General features: G+C 36.5%; 1 protein-coding gene across 1 annotated transcript in view; it reads left to right on the top strand.

Annotated features, from left to right (window-relative positions):
* ARL6IP6 (ARF like GTPase 6 interacting protein 6) overlaps positions 1-20,463 on the top strand; it is a 45,655-nt gene that overhangs the window by 1,635 nt on the left and 23,557 nt on the right. Inside the window, exons 2-3 of the mRNA XM_017866071.1 lie at positions 1,010-1,063; positions 16,476-16,608. Of these exons, the coding sequence (XP_017721560.1) occupies positions 1,010-1,063; positions 16,476-16,608 (187 nt within the window). The remainder of the gene's footprint in view (positions 1-1,009; positions 1,064-16,475; positions 16,609-20,463) is intronic.

Raw genomic sequence — 20,463 nt, 5'->3', positions numbered from 1 at the left:
TTAAGTTTGTGTCCAGGTGTAGTGCACAGAGTTCTATTGCAGGAAGTATAGTCCACTCTTCCTCTGATAATTTTATTAGAGGAAAATAATAAAAGTTGAAATACTGGCCAGTTGAAAGTTTATTGCAAGGCATACGGTTGTATAGTTTAGTTGGCTAGTATATATTATAGTGGAAAGAAGCAGAGTTAAGTTTAAATTTCCATTCTTACTAGTTTGTGACGTTTGCCAAGTTACTGAAAAAAAAAACAAAAGAACTTTCTTGTATGAAAAGCACCCAAAACATTGTCAATGAAGTGTTATTTTTGTGCTTCATTAAATATAATTAAATTTATTTAACTCTGGTTTTTATTTGTCTTCATTGCTTCCCAGAGTTTAGTGGGCTGCAGATGGCATGGCATCTAAAACCTTACAATGCTTGATTTTCATACAGAAGACACATTGGCCAGTTGATGTAGGTTTTACCTCTTCATAAAATAGTAAACTGTGAATGTGCATAAAATGCAAACTGTCAGTCTTAAATGGTTGACTGCCAATGTTTCATTTCTTTATCATTCCCCTCCCCCCTTTTTTACCCTTTTTTGCAATCCTGATAGTTTTGTCTCCTAGGTGGTTTGTTTCTCTTTTGCTCGGAGACATTGCCTTTGTATCATAAAGTCACAAAACCATGATAAGTGGAATTCCATTGCAGAAGACATTGTACTGTGCTTATTTTGAAGAATGGAGAAAGGAACTAAACTTCGCCTAGTGTGCCCTTTAATATTTACAACTACCTTGGGGAAAAACAGTACTCTCATTCTATGTACAGTATATGGCTGTTGGCTCTCTTAATGGTCAACACGTTCACTTGCTTGCTGAAGGTCATATAGTTGGTAAATTGAATCAGAATTTGAACCCAGTTCTTTGTGACTCCAGAGCACTTTCCACAGCTCCACAATGCCTTCACAGCCCTTGAGGTACTTTTCAAATTGCAATACTACTTTCCTACCTAAGTCCCTCTTTGTATTTGCAGAGTTGCATGCTGACAATTTGAAAAATGAAGATGTTGTAGACACTGGATTATTAGGTATGGAATTAATTGTCGCTTGCCTTGGTTTTGAGTTCATTTTTGTGTTTCCAGATCATGTTTGAACTAAATTTGGGATAAAATACTTAATATATTTCTATGTGCAGTCATTCAGTCTTATGTTTTTCATTTGCATATGTTGGTGATAAATGTTACTAGATTTCCTTTATGTATGTGAAGTACGTGTATACATATATGGTATATTTGCTATAATTTTTTAATGGGACCAGGTGCAGTGGCTCACATCTGTAATCCCAACACTTTGGGAAACTGAGGCAGTAGAATCACTTGAGCCCAGGAGTTCGAGACCAGTCTGGGCAACATAGTGAGACCCTGTCTCTACAAAAAATAAAATTAGCAGGTGTGGTTTAAGTCCACTCATGCTTATAGTCCCAGCTACTTGGGAGGCTGATGTGGGAAGATCACTTAAACTGGAAAGTTCAAGGCTGCAGTGAACCGTGATTGTTACACTGCACTCCAGCCTGGGTGACAGAGTGAGACCCTGTCTAAAACAATAATAATTTTTTCACGGGTGCTGGTGTGTGTATATACCACACACACTAGTAATACATTTTTAACACAACTGCATGTGACTCAGGTCCAAAGAATATTTAACATTTTCTAATTACCTTCTGGAAGAGGCTTCCCACAACTCTTCTCAGGAATTTAAAAACAAAAGAACTTCTTCACTAACTTAGCGAAGGTAAATAATGTCTTACGTAGGCTTCAGGAGAAATTTAAGTTCCAATATTTTTATGTGCAACTTTTTTTAAGCATTGACCATCGTTGCACAGGTTGAGTCAGACCTCAGTTTCTGCAGTGTCTGTAGAATGCTGTAGTTCACAGGTTTCCAGAGAAAAAGGTTATTCTATATTTCTCTCCACCAAAATGACTCTGAAGAGTTAAAAACTTTACCTGTCCAGCATGTTTTACTCCAATTTGCTTTGATCACTCTAAATTGGGGAGGGGAGATCAAACTTAATCACTCTACATTCGATCAAATGAATCAAGTAAGTCATTTGATATGATCACTGTAAATTAAATCATTTGATTTGGTCACTGTAGATAGGTGGTTGAAATACTATGACACATGTCCTCCCCTCTCCCAATCTTTCCTAAACCCTCTAATCTACCACTTTATGGCTAATCACCCTTACGGTGACACTAAGTATAGTGTACCTTATTTTGGCAGAAGGGGAAAGAAACATGAACCCTTTATTTTCAAATGGCAAAGAAGTTGGTTCCCTAGATATTGCATGGAAACTTTTGTCTGTTCATGTCAACTTCTTGCATGAGAAAACATACTTTCTAGTTACTCATTTTATCAGTGTACGTTTTTACACTGTTTTATTTCTGAAAATAAGCCAAGATTGTTAGGCTTCTCAGAGCTTTTATTGATCTGTCACCTCTTGATGCAGTGGAAACAGAATCTCATGAACTAGGCATGAATTCTAAACCTTTTGCTGTTTAAAAGTTGTCCTGATTTCTCATTTAGGAATAGAACGAGTGACAGTTATTATCTGAAGGAATGGCTTGCTCATATATCAAAAGGAATGTGATAGGTCTTTTGACCATGGTCCTGCTTCCTCTTCCACTTAGGATTAAATAATCCCATATTGCTTTTAGGTATGCATGATAGATAGTTAATATTTTTACAGCAAATAGGAAAATCATTAAGATTTTGCTAATGGCATGAATTTACTATCAAGAGTCAGGAATGAGCAGAAAGTGTTGTATCTTTATGGTGGAAAAAAAACCCAACAGCTATGCCAAAACAAAGCTCATTATTTTGAGCCGGTGTTCCAGTGGTCAGATGGAGAATAAAAATAGTTAATATCATTTAATGGGCTAATTCGATCAGTTTCCTGGGGGTTAATTTTAAAGAATAGTTATAGCAGATGTATGTATTATAACATGTGGATAGAGAATAGTCGTCTCTACCAGAAGAGGGATTCTTAAAAATCTGTTTCAGTGAAACAGGGCCAAGATGATTAAGCTCTTATAAGATTGAGGTGATTGGCCGGGTGCGGTGGCTCACACCTGTAATCCCAACACTTTGGGAGGCCGAGGCACGTAGATCACTTGAGGTCAGGAGTTGGAGACCTGCCCGGACAACATGGTGAAACCCCGCCTCTACTAAAAATACCAAAAAAAATTAGCTGAGCATGGTGGCACAGGCCTGTAATCCCAGCTACTCGGGAGGCTGAGGCAGGAGAACCACTTAAACTGGGGAGGTGGAGGTTGCAGTGAGGCAAGATCGTGCCACTGCATTCTATCCTCTGAGACAGAGCAAGACTCCGACTCAAAAGAAAACAAAAGATGGAGGTGATTGTAGTAACACCTGCTTTTTTTCTAAGCTGCAATTCTCTACTGTTTTCAAGAAAAATACAAGTTAGCCTATTTACAGAATGTTTTGAATTGACTACTGTCCTCTGGTTAAAACCCCTCTTGAGATAATTGATAGCTGAAAAGGTAGGATGGTTCTCTCAAACTTGACTTCCATCTAAATCGACACTGAGTTAATTAACTTAGATATCAAGAAAAATTGCCTTATTAGTTTACTGCTGAGGAGATGCCTATGAAGTTATATCCTTTTTACAGTTAATAAGAAAGTTTTCACTTGAAGAAACAATTTGAAATATTTAATAAGAAAATGTTGTTGAAGTCATCCATTACTTTTGGGAAAAGTACCGTGCAGCCTTTTATCAGATGATAATGATTTTATTATATTTCACTACTTATTTTGCCCTGTTTATTAGGAACCTCATAGCCAAATGTAATTGATGTTTGATTGTTTTGTATATTGCTCTTTATTTTATGGCATACTTATTATTGCCTATACATGCTGTTATCGTAATATTTCCATGACTCATGTTTAAAATTTACTGCAAATTGCCTCAATTCTTTTTTTGAAAGTAGTTTGGTTTTTAGAAAAAGCAATGTGAGCACAGTAACTGCTCTACCATGAAAGAGTTCTCTATTTCTAGACAGACTGATAAAAATTTTGTACACTGTAGAATTTAATTGCAATTTAATCCTAGTCCAACGTTGGCATAGCACTCAGTAAGAACAGATTATAGCAGCACAATTCTCATTTTGGTGTGGGTAACAATCACTTAGGGACTTGCTTTTTAAAAAGCACCTGTAGATTTTGTTTCGGCCATCATGATATCATGATACAGAACGTTAGAAGTGTTAAAAAATGTCCAAGAGAGGATGTATTGGAGGTGGCCCATTCTCTTAAAAAGATACAGGTTAAGTAAAACTCAGTTTCATCCTTACAATGAAAATTGATTGAAACTCTGAACTTGAACTTTTTAGCCAGTGTGTGGACTTTATTATTTGAACCTATACTCTATTAAGGAAATTTGTTAGAGTGCTATCTGCGGCTGGGTGGGGTAGCTCTAATATTTCATCTAGAAAGTCACAAATATCCTATTCTGTAGCACAATTTTTGTAAAATTGTATTATGTATTTGTATTATTTAAGAAATAATGACTGAGACCAAAAAAAAAAAAGCAAAAAAAAAAAGCAAAAAAGGACTGGAAGGATATAATCAAAATGTTAGTTTATCTGGGTTTCCAAATTGATTGGTTGTTTTATTATTTTATTTTCTACAATGTGTAAGTGTAACTTGCAATGAGAAAACTTTGATGAAGGGAAAGCACAAATTTAAGTTTAGAGAATAGTATGTTTCAATAATTAACAATAACACCATTTATTGCACTTTTACAATATGCCAAAAACCATTAATTTGTGTGTTATTTCCTCTAGTATTCTCAACTACACTGTATCCATCAATGTTATTTTCTTCTAAACCAAAACTCAAGGAAGTATATGTTATAATTTTTATGCCATAGATAGTCTAAGTAGTATAGCAAGGCAGAAAAAGAATGGGTTATCAGCAAGAATTAGCCATGTGCAGCTAAATTATTAGTCATGAAATCATTACAGGACTCTTCTTAACACACAAAAGCAGTAATAAGAACCAGACATTAGGACCCTTAAATCTCAATAAATTTGATTGACATCGTGTGGTACTCCCTAGTCCAACTTTGGTGGTTGGGAGGGACCTGTCTTAGGCTAATGAAGTCAAAAGTTAGCTGGCATCAGAATCACCTGACAGATAAATTTTGCTGCTCTTCACATGGTGCAGAATATCTGACTCAGTAGTGTGAGATGGAGTCCAAGAATTTTCATCTCTGACAAGTTTTGAGGTGTTGCTGATGCTGCTACTTAGGGGGCTATATATCCTTTGAGAACCACTGGCCTAGTAGTTCCCAAACCTGGCATTAAAAAAAAACAACAAAAAGACCCTGGAGATTTTTTTTGCTTTTGCAAAATCTCACACCCCATAATTATCTACTGAATCAAAGTCACTTAATTGGCAGTATGTGTCAGTGTATGCTGTACAATCAGGACTCACTGGACCATTTTTCATTTCTGAATTATGTCGAGCAGTTCTGTTTGTAAGGATTGAAATTTCATGACTTACTCTTTCTTAGGGAACTTCAAAAGAATAAAGAAAACTGAGCTATATTTCTCATGAAGTTTATTTGATCTTGAAATTACCACATTGGTTTATTGGACACTTTTGTAAATTTAAAATACATTTTGGGATTTTAGTGGTCACATATTGCTCTTTCTCAAAACATTCTCCTATTTCATTATTTTAGGAATTATTTTAATATTACTCTTCAATTCTCAAGTATGCTCAAAATAATAAAATAATTACGATGGAATTAGGATTCCAGTAAGACTTTCCTAAGACTTTAAGTCTTACTGTAGCACAAGCCTACATGTTTCTTAATTCTTACTGTAGTACTACCTTGCTTATTGCTGTATCTATTTTCTATGACTACTTTCCTCTACAGCAGCATAGTTGCGTAGTTATGACAAAGACCTATGGCTTGCAAAGCCGAAAATATTTACTATCTGGCTCTTTTCAGAAGAATATAGTATTCTCATCCAGTTAGTCATTCAGTGGAAAGGACTTCAGGCAAGAACAACACACACCGTCCCTTTTTGCTAAAAGGATATATGCCAGTATTTTTTTCATATTTTATGAGGTCTGCATCCTAATTTATTTGATACTGTTTCTAAGTGGACAGATGCTAAGGGCAGATGTGTATGCAAAAGTGATTTGGAAAAAAATGCAAAAAAGAAATTATTGGGTTGACCATTTGAATTGTTTGTAATCTAAAAATGAAAATGTGTTACAAATTATGGAGCAAAGAAGATTGTTGTCCTCTTTTCATCAAAATAAGCCATGAAAGGCTTAAACATTCCTTCAAACATTGTGTTTTGGTGATGCAAAAAGAAAAAAGCAGGAATAATGACAAGCTGTAACCAATTTGAGATGTATCTGAAATCTGGAAGTGGTATTTACAAGGTGGATATGTTGTAGATTCATACATGGGGTTAGTAAGCAATTATTTGTACTCAGGTCATGCCCATTTTTGGTGTATGTAACTTTAGGGAAACGGGGAATTGAAATTCGGATTTGCTGTGTTTCTTACGAAAATTTTAACAAAGTTTTTTTCCCGCTGTCTTTTGCTCTCTAAATTATTCTTCAAGTGTCATGAAAATAAAGGAAATAAAAAAGCCTTGTTGGACTTATATGGTAAATAAAAATAGTGATGAGTGTTTTCCCTGTTATACTGAAGATTACAAGCTTCAGAGGAGAATATAAATTTAACAGGATTTCCCATGAGTTAATTGTTTAAAGCTGGATGACAGGCATATGAGTTTTATCATATACTTCTCTCAACTTTTTTTCTGTGTTTGAAAAAACCTGTAATAAAAGTGTTGGGGTTTTTTGTTGTTGTTGTTTGTTTTTTAACTTTCCCATGTGAATCTAATGATTTACCAGCATTGGGAACTACAGGTGTTATTTATTTTTCAAATTTCAGTCACTTCATCTCTCAGAGGGTCACCTTCCTCATCTTTTTCAACAGGAAGAGTAGAAATGCTACAGGCTGGGTTGCAGGTGGTCAGGTGATTGGGTGAAGGCCTTAACCAGGGTAACTACTACAGCTACTATGCACTCTGTGTACCCACTGTGCTCATGTTGCGTTGGCAGGAGAGGGGAGACCACTTTGCTCTGCTCCTGCACTTGTGCCTTTACATGTAGAGAGACATTTTGCTCTAGGGATTTAAAGACTTGAGCTATCTACAGAATGTGATTTAGTGAGGATACCAAATTATTTAAAATAATGGTCATCCTCTCAAGTTAGAAAACTATAGAATCTAATAAAGTTGAAAACATTTGCTTACATAAACATCTAAAAGTTGTTGGTTAGTTTCATGCATATCATACATCTAAGTTTTATTAGTAGCCAACTGGTAATAGTTTTTACAACTTTTAAAGTTACCTAAGTACAGCCATATAACATACCATTTTGGTCAACAGTGGTCTGCATAGATGCCTGTATGATGGTGGTCCCATAAGATTACAGTGGAGCGGCCGGGCGCGGTGGCTCAAGCCTGTAATCCCAGCACTTTGGGAGGCCGAGACGGGCGAATCACGAGGTCAGGAGATCGAGACCATCCTGGCTAACACGGTGAAACCCCGTCTCTACTAAAAAAAAATACAAAAGCTAGCCGGGCGAGGTGGCGGGCGCCTGTAGTCCCAGCTACTTGGGAGGCTGAGGCAGGAGAATGGCGTGAATCCGGGAGGCGGAGCTTGCAGTGAGCTGAGATCTGGCCACTGCACTCCAGCCTGGGTGACAGAGCGAGACTCCGTGTCAAAAAAAAAAAAATTACAGTGGAGCTGAAAATTCCTATTTAGTGGCATTGCAGCTGTCCTAACTTGGTAGTACACTATATTACTCACATGTTGGTTTTGATGCTGGTATAAACCAACCTATTACCAATCTGGTTTTATATAACCTTCCAGTCATAAAAAAAAAAACACACACAATTTTGTATAGTACATAATACTTGATAAACAATTATGTTACTGGTTTATGTATTTACTATGCTTTTTATTGTTTTAGAGTATATTCCTTCTGCTTAAAAAAAGTTAACTGTAAAACAGCCTCAGGCAGGTCCTTCAGAAGTTACCCAGAAGAAGGCATTGTTATCATAGGAGATGACAGTTTCATGCATGTTGTTGTCCTTGAAGACCTTTCGGTGGAAAAAGATGTGACAGTGAAAAACGGTGATACTGATGATCTTGACCCTGTGTAGGCCTAGGCTAATGTGTATGTGTCTTAGATTTCAACAAAGAAGTTTAAAATTAAAAAATTAAAATAGAAGCTTACAGAGGAATGGTATAAAGAAAACATTTTGCACAGCTGTACAGTGTGCTTTTGTTTTAAACTGTTAGTAGAAAAGGGTAAAAAAGTTAAATTTTAAAGTTTATAAAGTAAAGTTATAGTAAGCTAAGGTTAATTTATTAATGAAGAGGGAAAAATGTTTAAATAAACTGAGTGTAGCCTAAGTGTACAATGTTTTATAAAGTCTGTAGTAGTGGACAGTACTGTCGTTGGCCTTCACCTTCACTCATCAGTCACTTGTTCACTGATGGACCCGGAGCAACTCCCTGTCCTGTAAGCTCCATCCATGTAAGTTCCCTATACAGGTGTACCATATTTTATACAGTATTTTTACTGTACCTTTTCTATATTTAAATATGTTTAGATACACAAATACTAATTGTTGTGTTACAGTTGCCTGCAGTATTTGGTATAGTAACATGCCACACAGGTTTGTAGCATTGGAATAATAGACTATAACTTTTAGCTTATAGGTGTGTAGTAGGCTGTACACCTAGGTTTTTGTAAGTACACTCTTACGATGTACGACCAATGACAAAATCACCTAATGGTGCATTTCTCAGAACATATCCCTGTCATGAAACAGTGCATGATTGTATTGTATTTTCATTTTTAGTATCATAAAATGTATTATATAAGTAATTTAATCTCACTAGGAAAAATTCCAACAATTAGAGCAAAGGCTTTCACCAATCTACCTGTGTGCCTTTTACATGTTTTCTGTTTATTTACATATGTATAGTCACTTAAAATACATGTTGTTTTCACTGTTAGAGAAAAAATATAATTGGAATCATGTATATTTTGCAGCCTTGTTAAAATGCCTTTGGGAGTATATTCTGTATCAGTATACATTGATCTACCTCATTTTCTTCATGACTGCATTGTATTTCATAATATAGATATACCAGTTTATTGAAATATTTCAAATGTCAGAAGCTCTTTCACAGGACCTGGGAATTACTAGTATACAGTCACATTTAATCCCATTGTTATGAAGTTTTATGAAGTATGTGCAACTGATTGCCTAACACTTCTTTAATAAGAAACCTTTCCCTAGTATAGGAACCATAAGAGTTTTTTTTGTTTTTTTTTTCTGGTGTATTCTGATTATATATAATATGTGTAAGTTGGTGCCTCTGCATCTAACTTCATAAAACTTCTTGAAGGTTGCCTCATCCCTGTAAGCTTAAACTGTTAAACAAAATGAAAATATTTAGAGCATATAACAGCCTTTTTTGCTGGAAGGTTTTATAGAAATAAAGTTGCCAGCATATTTTTAGAGGAGTAACTATTCCCTGAAACTAGAATAGCTTATTTTGAAAAATAAGCCAAAACAAATATACCCTTAGATAAGTGTGTATAAAATTACCACAAAGGGATTGGGATAGGAAATTCGTACCCATCCCTGTTTTTGCTTTGGGTGAGAACAGCCTAAGAGGTTTCTATTAATGGAAAAGATTAACATACATCATTTCATTGGCCAGATGCAGTAGCTCATGCCTGTAATCCCAAAACTTTGGGAGCCCAAGGCAGGCAGATCATGAGGTCAAGAGATCAAGATCAGCCTGGCCAACATGGTGAAACCTCGTCTCTACTAAAAATACAAAAATTAGCTGAGTGTGGTGGCTCGCACCTTAGTTCCAGCTACTCTGTAGATTGAGGCAGGAGAACCACTTGAACCTGGGAGGTGGAGGTTGCAGTGAGCCGAGATCGCAGCACTGCACTCAGCCTGGCAACAGAGCGAGATTCCTTCTCAAAAAAAAATAAAAATTAATATACATCACTTCGGCCGAGTGCAGTGGCTCACACCTGTAATCCCAGGACTTTGAGAGGCCAAGGCGGGTGGAACACGAAGTCAGGAGTTCAAGACCAGCCTGGTCAAGATGATGAAACCTCGTCTCTATTAAAACACAAAAATTAGCCAGGTGTGTTGGCAGGCGCCTGTAATCCCATCTACTTGGCAGGCTGAGCCAGATAATTGCTTGAACCTGGGAGGCCAAGGTTGCAGTGAGCCGACGTCACGCCACTGCGCTCCAGCCTGGGGGACAGAGCCAGACTCCGTCTATATGTATATATGTGTGTGTGTGTGTATATATTATGTTTATGTGTATACATATATGTATTTGCTGTTATTTAGATGACTATGTCTAAAGAGGTATATGTTTATCTGTATATACACATATATCTAAACAGGTATATATATGCGCACACATCATTTCATCAACTGATGAATATTGAGCTGTAGAGAAGAACAAAGGATGTGTGTATTTCTTTAAAAGCCTGCAACGTTTGGCAGCAGTTCTTCTGGAAATTTGTAACATCTATCTCCTTATACAACTGTACCCCTAAATACAAGAATGTTCCTCTTGTATTGTTTGTAATAGAGAAAAACTAGAATAAAAATATACAACAGTACTGTGGCTATGGGTACTGATACAAAAGGTCTCCAGAATATGTGAAAAAAGCAAAATGCAGAACCATTTTTCTGGTGAGAATCCCACTTGTGGAAAATAAACTGAGAATATATATATATGTTTTATATATAACTAGCTCCATATATGTATCTATATTACCTAGATATGTATATAATTTTTGGAAAGATGCACAACAGACTCTTGATCACTTTTAGGAGTGAAATTGGCAAACTGAGGAAGGAAGAATTTCATTTAATACACTTTCATTTTATATCCTTTTAAAGTTGTGAATTCTTTCTAAAATGAGTTTATAAAACGTCAACATTTTAGCATGAGGATTTTGCAGGTACTGGCTTGTAACAAATTTAGTTGTTGGGAGTTACCAATTTCTGTGGCTTTTCTGCTTATTTGCAGATGAATTGGGTAATTGCCCGAATCATAAACACTTCTAGACCACAATGTTGCAATGTACTTTTTTTACCCCATCATTGTGACCTGACTTACCCATAATGTGGCTTTTGATTAGTTTAAAATGAACATAAAATAATTAAAATGCTCAATGCGAAGTAAGTACTTAGATTGTGGAATAGTAATTTTGGAAAAACGAATATTCTTGTGTTAAATTTGACAGGTACCCTATTAAAGCACTCAGGTGAAAAAGTTTAACAGGCTTTAGAAAGCCTCACATTTGATTATGCCACTTTGTGTCTTTCCTCACTTACCTAGAAGTTTCATCATTCTATAGCAGTCCCAAAACACTTTATTTTTCTTAACTACCATCTTTGTTCTGGAGAAGTATGTTAAATTTTGAGTAAACTTGTCAATTATTTTCTCCCCTCTTTAGACTTGTCAATTATTTTCTCCCCTCTTTAGACATAGTTATCTAAATAATAGCAAATAAGAGCTATTTGGCAATATAGCAACCCATAAGTTGTAGTTGTAGACTAAATCTTACAATTTTTTTTTGACCCTCTATCCTGATGGGTTGGTAGGAAGATGATTCTAAGGTTGTGTTCTCCCAATTCCAGCTTGGGTTGAGGTGCTAGAGGTGGATACTGTGCCAGGATATTGGGGTGAAGGTCCAGACTAATCCTCAAGACATTTGCTAAAGTGACTATTGAAATATCTTTTATTGTGGTCAGGATGGTCTTTCAGATGTAGCAACTTCCAGCCGCATGACCATGTGGTGTTTCTATGCCAGGCTTAGGGCAGAGGCTTCCGTAGGCGTGGCTCTGTACTTACCTACCGAGATACTGTACACAGCTATGCTCTATGTATGGTTTTGCGTGGACTTTTCTAGATGCTTAGGAAGCCCCTGTAGCACTACTCCCTTTCCCCATTGACACACATAAGTGCAAACATGCATACAACATACTTTATTTAAACTAAGGAAATCTTTCTCACTGGTTGGTAAGCCCCTCACTCTCTTTTTCCCTGTTCCCCACAAACGTGTTATCTGTACTCCAATCAACTCATTGTCTTTGCTGTGCATTCAAGACATTTTCTGTTTATCTACACCCCATCCCTGATTATATCTGTACACTAGTTTCCGTAAATATTGTGCAATGTGGAATTAGGAAAACAGGCTATTTCTTCTTTCTGCTTTGCCATATCCCTCTTCTGGGGTAATGAACACAGAGCCCATTAGCTCTTTAACAGGTGGGAGGGGGAGGAGGGAACTATCAAGAGAAATAATTTACCACACTTGCCATTAGTAATTCTTCTGAGTCTGTACTTTAACAGTTTTTTCAGTCTGTTAACTGAGCTTCACAAGATTTGCAACCAGGCCACTGCATGTACTTTTTACCTGCTTCTTGCTAAAATAAGACTGGTGGATAATTTTGTGTAGTCGGGAAATACGATAATTCATAAGTCATCCGCTAGTGTTCTCAACTATTGCTGTATTCTTTTTTTTTTTTTTTTTTTTTGAGACAGAGTCTTGCTCTGTCCCCAGGCTGGAGTGCACTGGCCAGATCTCAGCTCACTGCAAGCTCTGCCTCCCGGGTTTACGCCATTCTCCTGCCTCAGCCTCCCAAGTAGCTGGGACTACAGGCGCCCGCCACCTCGCCCGGCTAGTTTTTTGTATTTTAGTAGAGACGGGGTTTCACCGTGTTAGCCAGGGTGGTCTCGATCTCCTGACCTCGTGATTCGCCCGTCTCGGCCTCCCAAAGTGCTGGGATTACAGGCTTGAGCCACCGCGCCCGGCCCCTTGCTGTATTCTTGAGGCGTGGAACACGCTCTTCAGAAACCTGTTTTACAGACACAGTTAAAACGAGTCCACAAAGATTCTGATACAACCGCCCTGCTGCTCCTCTGTTCAAAAAGGACTACCCGACTGAAAATTTTTTTACAAGTTTACTTAGTTCTATTTTGAATAGGTAGAATAGTTATATGGGTCAAAATTCAAAAAGTATAGAAGAATATAGACTGAAAAGGCTTACTCTTTTCTCCCAACCACTCTTTCCTCCCTCCACAGAGAACCAATGTTAAATTCTTAGATCCTTCCAGAAAGTTTTTAAAATATCTAAGTACAATATACATTTCTTCATATATACAACATATGCATATATGTATGTGTATAATGCATATTTTCCCCTTATTTATACAAATGCAGAGAACTGTTCTGAACTTTCAGTTTTGCTCACCAGTATATTTTCAGGATCTTTCCATGTCAGTACTTAAAGAGCTTCCTCATTCATTTTTCTAGCTGCATATTATTCTATTGTATGGATGTACTTAAACAATTCTTTACCTTCATTACTGATTATTTACGTTGTTTCCAATCTATGTTATTACAAACAAAGCTACAGAGAACAATCTTGTATATATGTCATTTTATAGAGGTTTGTATATTATAATATACAAAGATATATATGTATAATTGTATATTATACAGAGATATGTTGTCCTAAAGACATATAAAATTACTGGAGTAAAGAACATATACGTGCATCATTTTAGCAGATACTGCCAAACTGCTCTCCATAGAAATTATAACAATTTACTCTCCAAAACAGCCACACATGAAGAGTTTCTGTTTATTCACAGACTCAGCATCAGAGAATGTTATCCAACTTTTTGATTTTTGTCAGTTGATGATGAAAAAATGATACCTAATTTCTCTGATTATTAATGGTATTGAATTGAGCATCTGTTCATGTTTTAATATTTATAGTTTTATTCTGCAATTGCATTTAACTTTTATATTTTTTGGGTTTTGGATTGCTGGTCTTTTTTTTTTTATTGGTTTCTAGGAATTACTTGTATTAACAGGAAATTTTCCCTTGTGCTGTAAGTTGCAAAGGTATGTTTTATTTAAAAATTTTTTGTCATTCAATTTGACATTTTATGTTGCTATGCATATATCGTAGTATGTGTGTTTACCTGTATACAGTTGTCCCTGAATATCTGTGAGGAATTGGTTCCAGGAATTGTTATTCCCGGTGGATAACAAAATCTGGATCCTCAAGTCCTTTATATGAAATTGGATAATTTGTGTATGACCTATGCACATCCTCCCATTTACTCTCTGTAATACCTAATATAATGTAAATGTTATGTAAATAGTTGTTATACTGTATTGGTTTTGATAGACATTATTTTTATTGTTGTATTGTTACTTTTATTTTTTTTTCCAAATACTTTTCATCCAAGGTTGGTTGAATTCCAGATATGGAACTTGTGGATAGGAAGAGCTGACTGTATATAGTAGAAATTCTGTGTCTTAGATGGGTCATGAATTTTTGTATCATGGTTAGAAAGGCCTTTATCCCTCCAAGGCTATAAATGACTTTTCCAGGGATTCCCTCTACAATTTTATATTTAGATTATTTGGTACATTTTATAATTTAGTCTGGTATAGGGTACCTGGTATGGATCCAGTTTCTTTACCTTTTTGTAAGTGGTCACCCTGTTGAATTAGTAACATTTTTTATTAATCTATTTGGGCCTTCCTCCGCCTTCTTGCAAATCTTGTATTCTGCTTCGTTTTGTTTGTTTGTTTGTTTGTTTTTGAGAAAGAGTCTCACTGTGTCGCCCAGGCTGGAGTGCAGTGGTGCTGTCTCGGCTCACTGTAACCTCTGCTTCTGGGTTTAAGTGATTCTCCTGCCTCAGTCTCCCGAGTAGCTGGGGTTACAGTCATGTACCACCATGCCCAGCTAATTTTTGTATTTTTGGTAGAGGTGGTTTTGCCATGTTGGCCAGATTGGTCTCAAACTCTTGACTTCAAGTAATCCTCTTGCTTCGGCCTCCCAAAGTGCTGGGATTAGAGGCATGAGCCACCACACCCGGCCCTGTCATCTGTTTGTGTATCAGTACGCACTGTTTTAGGTATTCAGTTCCTATAATATTTCAATATCTGGTTGGAGTAGTCTCTATTTTTGCTTATTATTTCATGTGAATTTTAGAATTAACTATTATTCTTCCAAGAAAAATATGCTCACATTTTCAATTTGAATTCTGATGTTACCTCCTTAAAGTGGTAACATCTTATTTATTCAAAATAGTTATCACAGTATATAGTTATCTCGTTAATTTATTTACGTTTTATTTCTGTCCCACTAGAATTACTTCATGAAGACAGCTATCTTTTTTATTTTGCTCACCGCTATATCCCCATCACCTAGCACAATAACCAACACATAGTAGCCCCTCAATACAGATTGACTGGATGAATAAGTGAGTTAAATTATAAAATTTTTGAAAACTTGACATCAAAATAAAACTGTACTTCTTACTAAAAGGAGTTGGCCACTTAAATATCAGTATTTCCTGTCTTCCTATAACCACAAGAACATTCATTGTTCTTTTATTATTATTAATGGGTTATGAATAGTATCTGAAAACGTTTAACTTACTCCTTTCTTTTTCCTTTATGTCTCCTATTCTTCTTCTCCACGCTTTTTCCTTAAGTCCATTATACTATTGTTCTTTTGACTTGACTTCTGTGAGAAAATACAGTTCCAAACTCAGTGCAAATAAAATCTAGGGTCCCACACATTTGTCAATCAGGAGGCAACTGTTGTTCATATACTGAGCAAGGTTAAAGAATCAGAATAGGTTTATGATGTTCATAAGAAAACTGTAAAGAGGAGATACCCCCAAATTGAGGCATGTTTCGAAAGTGCATGGTGTGGAATGAAGGGAATCACTTAGTACTGTAAATAATAAAGATAGCAAGGTATGATTTATGAAATTAAATGAAAAATCTGGTGACCTCTTTTTCTTTTTTGAAACAGGGTTTCATTCTGTTTCCCAGGCTGGAGTGCCGTGGTGCAATTGAGGCACATTGCAACCTCAAAACTCCTGGCCCCAAACCATCCTCCCACCTCAGTCTCCCAAAGCATTGTGATTGCAGGCATGAGCCACCTTTTCTGGCCTCAAGACATCTTAAGAGTCTAGTGAAATGTTATAACCATGTTTTCTGTAGTTGAATTTCATAAAACTGAAGATGTTATGTTCTTGTTGAATTTACCCTTTTTTTCACATTTATCATTTAATTAAAATATTCAATGATATGACTTCTAGTTGTGCCTTAGTAATGTATACTTATTTCTACATAAGTTAGCTTGCAGTAAGTTCAAATCTGTTATAATATCAGGTCCATATAATTTCGAAGATGAGAAATATACATGATATGAACATGAGAATACTGGTTTAATTTAAATTGTTTTGGTGTTAATAATTTACTTTTTTCCCCCCTCTTTTCCTGTTAAGGATTCTGGACTCTACTTATAATATCCCTAACTGCTGGATTCTCCTGTTGCAGCTTTTCTTGGACAGTGACTTACTTTGATTCTTTTGAACCAGGAATGTTTCCTCCTACTCCTCTTTCACCTGCCAGGTTCAAGTAAGTATTCCTGTTTCCTGTTTATTTTTTAAATGCATTTCAACACTTAACTAAAATATGTAGAAGCAAGAGGCTGATTGTGAAATATGTTGAGGCTCCAGTCTTTATAAAACATAGGACTTTTCAGCTTGTAGGCTCAGCCTTTAGGTACATGAGAATAATATTTAAAATTCTATATCTAGGTAATGCTTTGTTTTCTAAAAACTGAAATTCAGGGGATTATCTCAGAACCAAGAACCTTTGATGGGTATTTGTCCTTTGGAATGGAATTTGATTTAAAACCGTTTATAAAGGCAAAATTAATGCCAACACTTTGAAAGTTTTACTAGGTTCATACATGGTCAGACTTATAAGAACATAATAATTGGATTGGACATTTCCTTAGGATTTTAACTTTGTGTTATAATTAGCAAGCATTTATGGTACCCAATTTATATGTCTGGACCAGATTGGATACTTTCATAGTGGAACAGTATTTAATTTCTTTGGTCTATATTTTCCATGTTTCAGAGAATTTTAGAAAATTCAGTAGTGTTCTAATCTAGTTTATTCATGCCAGGAAAGTTACAGTTTTAAATATAAATTCCAAAATAAGAACGTCTAAGATCTCTAGTTTATTCTAGAAATTTGGGGGGACATGAAGACAGGAAACTAAATTATATTAAATTTATGTATGTTATTCTAATACTATTGTTGTTACTGCCACCTCTAGCCTACCTCATGGACAGATTGTAGAGATAAAAACATTTACTTGAGAGACTTTATAAATGTGAAGTTATACCAGTTATAGTTATTAATAATCATTGGTACTACTGGCCTTCATTAGTAGTAAACTCCCAATTTTTTTTGTCTTATAAATGTATCTTTTAAAATTTTGGCTTGACTTCAAATGAAATGTGAATTTATATATATGTGTGTTATGTGCATATATATATTTTTAATGTTTTAATCCCTATCTGTATATGAAACATAAAGTCATATGCTTTCCAACAAATTTTAGTTCTGTGTTTTTGAGGTGGATAAATAATAATCTAAATTGACTAAGAGTTAAGCCTGACATTACAATGCCATCCCGTAGTTTACATGGGTACCACTCAATTAGAAGTTTACTTTGATAACAGGTATAAGTCTAAGGTAATGAGACTCATTTCAAAATCACCAAAAGAAATCATATTTTTTCCTTATATTTATATCTCACTTCCCTGAATTCTAGCTACACATTTCTTGCTGTTTAATAGACCTTGCTACCTGGATTTCAGAAAACATTTTGCACTTAGAGTGATTAAAACTCCAGTCTTTGCTTTGAAGCCATCAGTATCCACCTATTTCACTCACCAGGGCTTGAAATTCTTATTCATTGTATTTGTCCATTCATGAAGTCCATTCCTTCCTGACTTTTTAAATGTCATTAGAAAGCTTCCTGTTAGCATTTTCACTGTTTTTGTACTGTTTAAGGCTAGTGTACTTGACTTCTTGGCCTTCTTTCCTCTAAGTTTTCACTCTTCTAATTCACCTTATATACAGTCTGCCTTCTGTATCCATGGGCTCCACATCCTTCAACCAACCATGGATAAAAAATATTTGGGGAAAAAAATTAAAATACAACAATAAAAAGTAATACACATAAAAAACAGTATAACAACTATTTACACATCATTTACTTTGTATTAGGCATTATAAGTAATCTAGAGATGATTTAAAGTAGATGGGAGGACGTGCATATGCTATAGGCAAATGCCATGCCCTTTTATATAAGGGACTTGAACATCCATGGATTTTGGTATTTGTGGGAATCCTGGAACCAGTCTCCCAGTGGATACCAAGGTATAACTGAACTGCTGTCTTTGCATTAACAAAAAGAGATCTAGCCCTCTATTGGTTAAAAGCCAATAGCTTTCCTATTGCCTTTAGAATAAAGTCCAACTCTTGAGTATAGCAGAACAGTCCTTCCCCAAATGACTCTACCCTACTTTTCCAACCTCAGCTATTTCCCTACTGCACCCTATATTGTAGTCACATACCGGATTAGCTTGACATTACCCGCATAAACTATGCAATTTTGAGATGTCATGATTTTACTCTTGCTGTTCTCTCTTCCTAGAGTATCATTTTCCCTTTCACCTTCTCTTTTACCACCATCACGATTCATTAACCTTGTAAATGTAAGAAGCCTTTGGGGTTAGAGAAGGTTTTAGTATTCTGTTAAAGATCTGCTATTCTGAGGGCATTTAACTAATTTTTTAAAAAATTATCTTTGCATTTTGTATTAAATTAGAATCAATTTAATAAAGGGCCTCAGTTTTCAATGTATTTATTAGTGTATTAGTCTGTTTTCATGCTGTCTAATAAAGACATACCCAAGACTGGGTAATTTATAAAAGAAAGAGTTTTAATTGACTCACAGTTCCACATGGCTAGGAAGGCCTCACAATTGTGGTGGAAGGCCAAGAAGGAACAAAGGCACATCTTAAATGATGGCAGGCAAGAGACCATGTGCAGAGGAACTGCTCTTTATAAAACTGTCAGATCTTTTGAGACTCACTCACTATTATGAGAACAGCAGCATGGGGGTAACCACCCCCATAATTTAATTACCTCCCACAGGGTCCCTCCCACAACACATGGGAATTGTGGGAACTGCAATTCAAGATGAGATTTGGGTGGGCCACAGCCAAACCATGTTATTATGCCCCTGACCCCTCCCAAATCTCATGTCCTCACCTTTCAAAACCAATCATGCCTTCCCAATAGTCCCCCAGATTTCAGCATTAACACATAAGTCCACAGTCCAAAGTCTCATCTGAGACAAGGAAAGTCCTTTCTGCCTATGAACCTGTAAAAGCAAAAGCAAGTTAATTACTTCCAAGATGCAGTGGTGGTTCAAGCATTATAAATACACCCATGCCAAATGGGAGAAATTGGCCAAAACAAAGGGACTACAGGCCCATGCAAGTCCGAAATTCAGTAGTGCAGTCAAATCTTAAAGCTCCAAAATGATCTCCTTTGACTCCATATCTCACATCCAGGTCATACTGAAGCAAGAGGTTGGTTTCCATGATGTTGGACGGCTTTGCCCCTGTGGCTTTACAGGGTACAATCTCCCTCCTGGCTGCTTTCACAGGCTGGCATTGAGAGTCTGCAGCTTTTCCAGGCACATGGTACAAGCTGTCAGTGGATCTACCATTCTGGTGGCCCACTTCTCACAGCTCCACTAGGTAGTGCCCCACGGGAGACTTTGTGTGGGAGCTCCCACCCCACATTTGCCTTCTGCACTGCCTAGCAAAGAGGTTCTCCATGAGGGCTCCACCCCTGCAGCACACCTCTACATGAACATCTATGCATTTCCATACATCCTCTGAAATATAGGTGGAAGTTTCCAAACCTCAGTTCTTGACTGCTGTGCACCTGCAGTCCCAACAACACATGTAAGCCACCAAGGCTTGGGGTTTGCACCCTCTGAAGCAACAGCCTGGGACGTACATGGACCCCTTTTAGCCACACCTGGGACACAGGGTACCAAGTCCTGAGACTGCACAAAGCAGCAAGGCCCGTGAAACCATTTTTTTCTCCTAGGCCTCCCAGCTTGTGATGGGAAGGGCTGCTATGAAGACCTCTGACATGCCCTGGAGACATTTTCCCCATTGTCTTGGCAGTTAACATTTGGCTCTTCATTATTTCTGCAAATTGCTGCAGCTGGCTTGAATTTCACCTCAGAAAATTGTTTTTTCTTTTCTGTCACATTGTCAGGCTGCAAATTTTCCGAGATTTTATGCTTTGCTCCCTTTTAAATGTAAGTTCCAATTCCAAACCATGTCTTTGTGAATGAATAAAACTGAATGCTTTTTTTTTTTTTTT

The sequence above is a fragment of the Rhinopithecus bieti genome, unplaced genomic scaffold, assembly GCF_001698545.2.
Source record: "Rhinopithecus bieti isolate Rb0 unplaced genomic scaffold, ASM169854v2 scaffold_81617, whole genome shotgun sequence".
Classification (NCBI taxonomy): Eukaryota; Metazoa; Chordata; class Mammalia; order Primates; family Cercopithecidae; genus Rhinopithecus; species Rhinopithecus bieti.
This window is presented reverse-complemented; position numbering and strand designations above follow the sequence as displayed.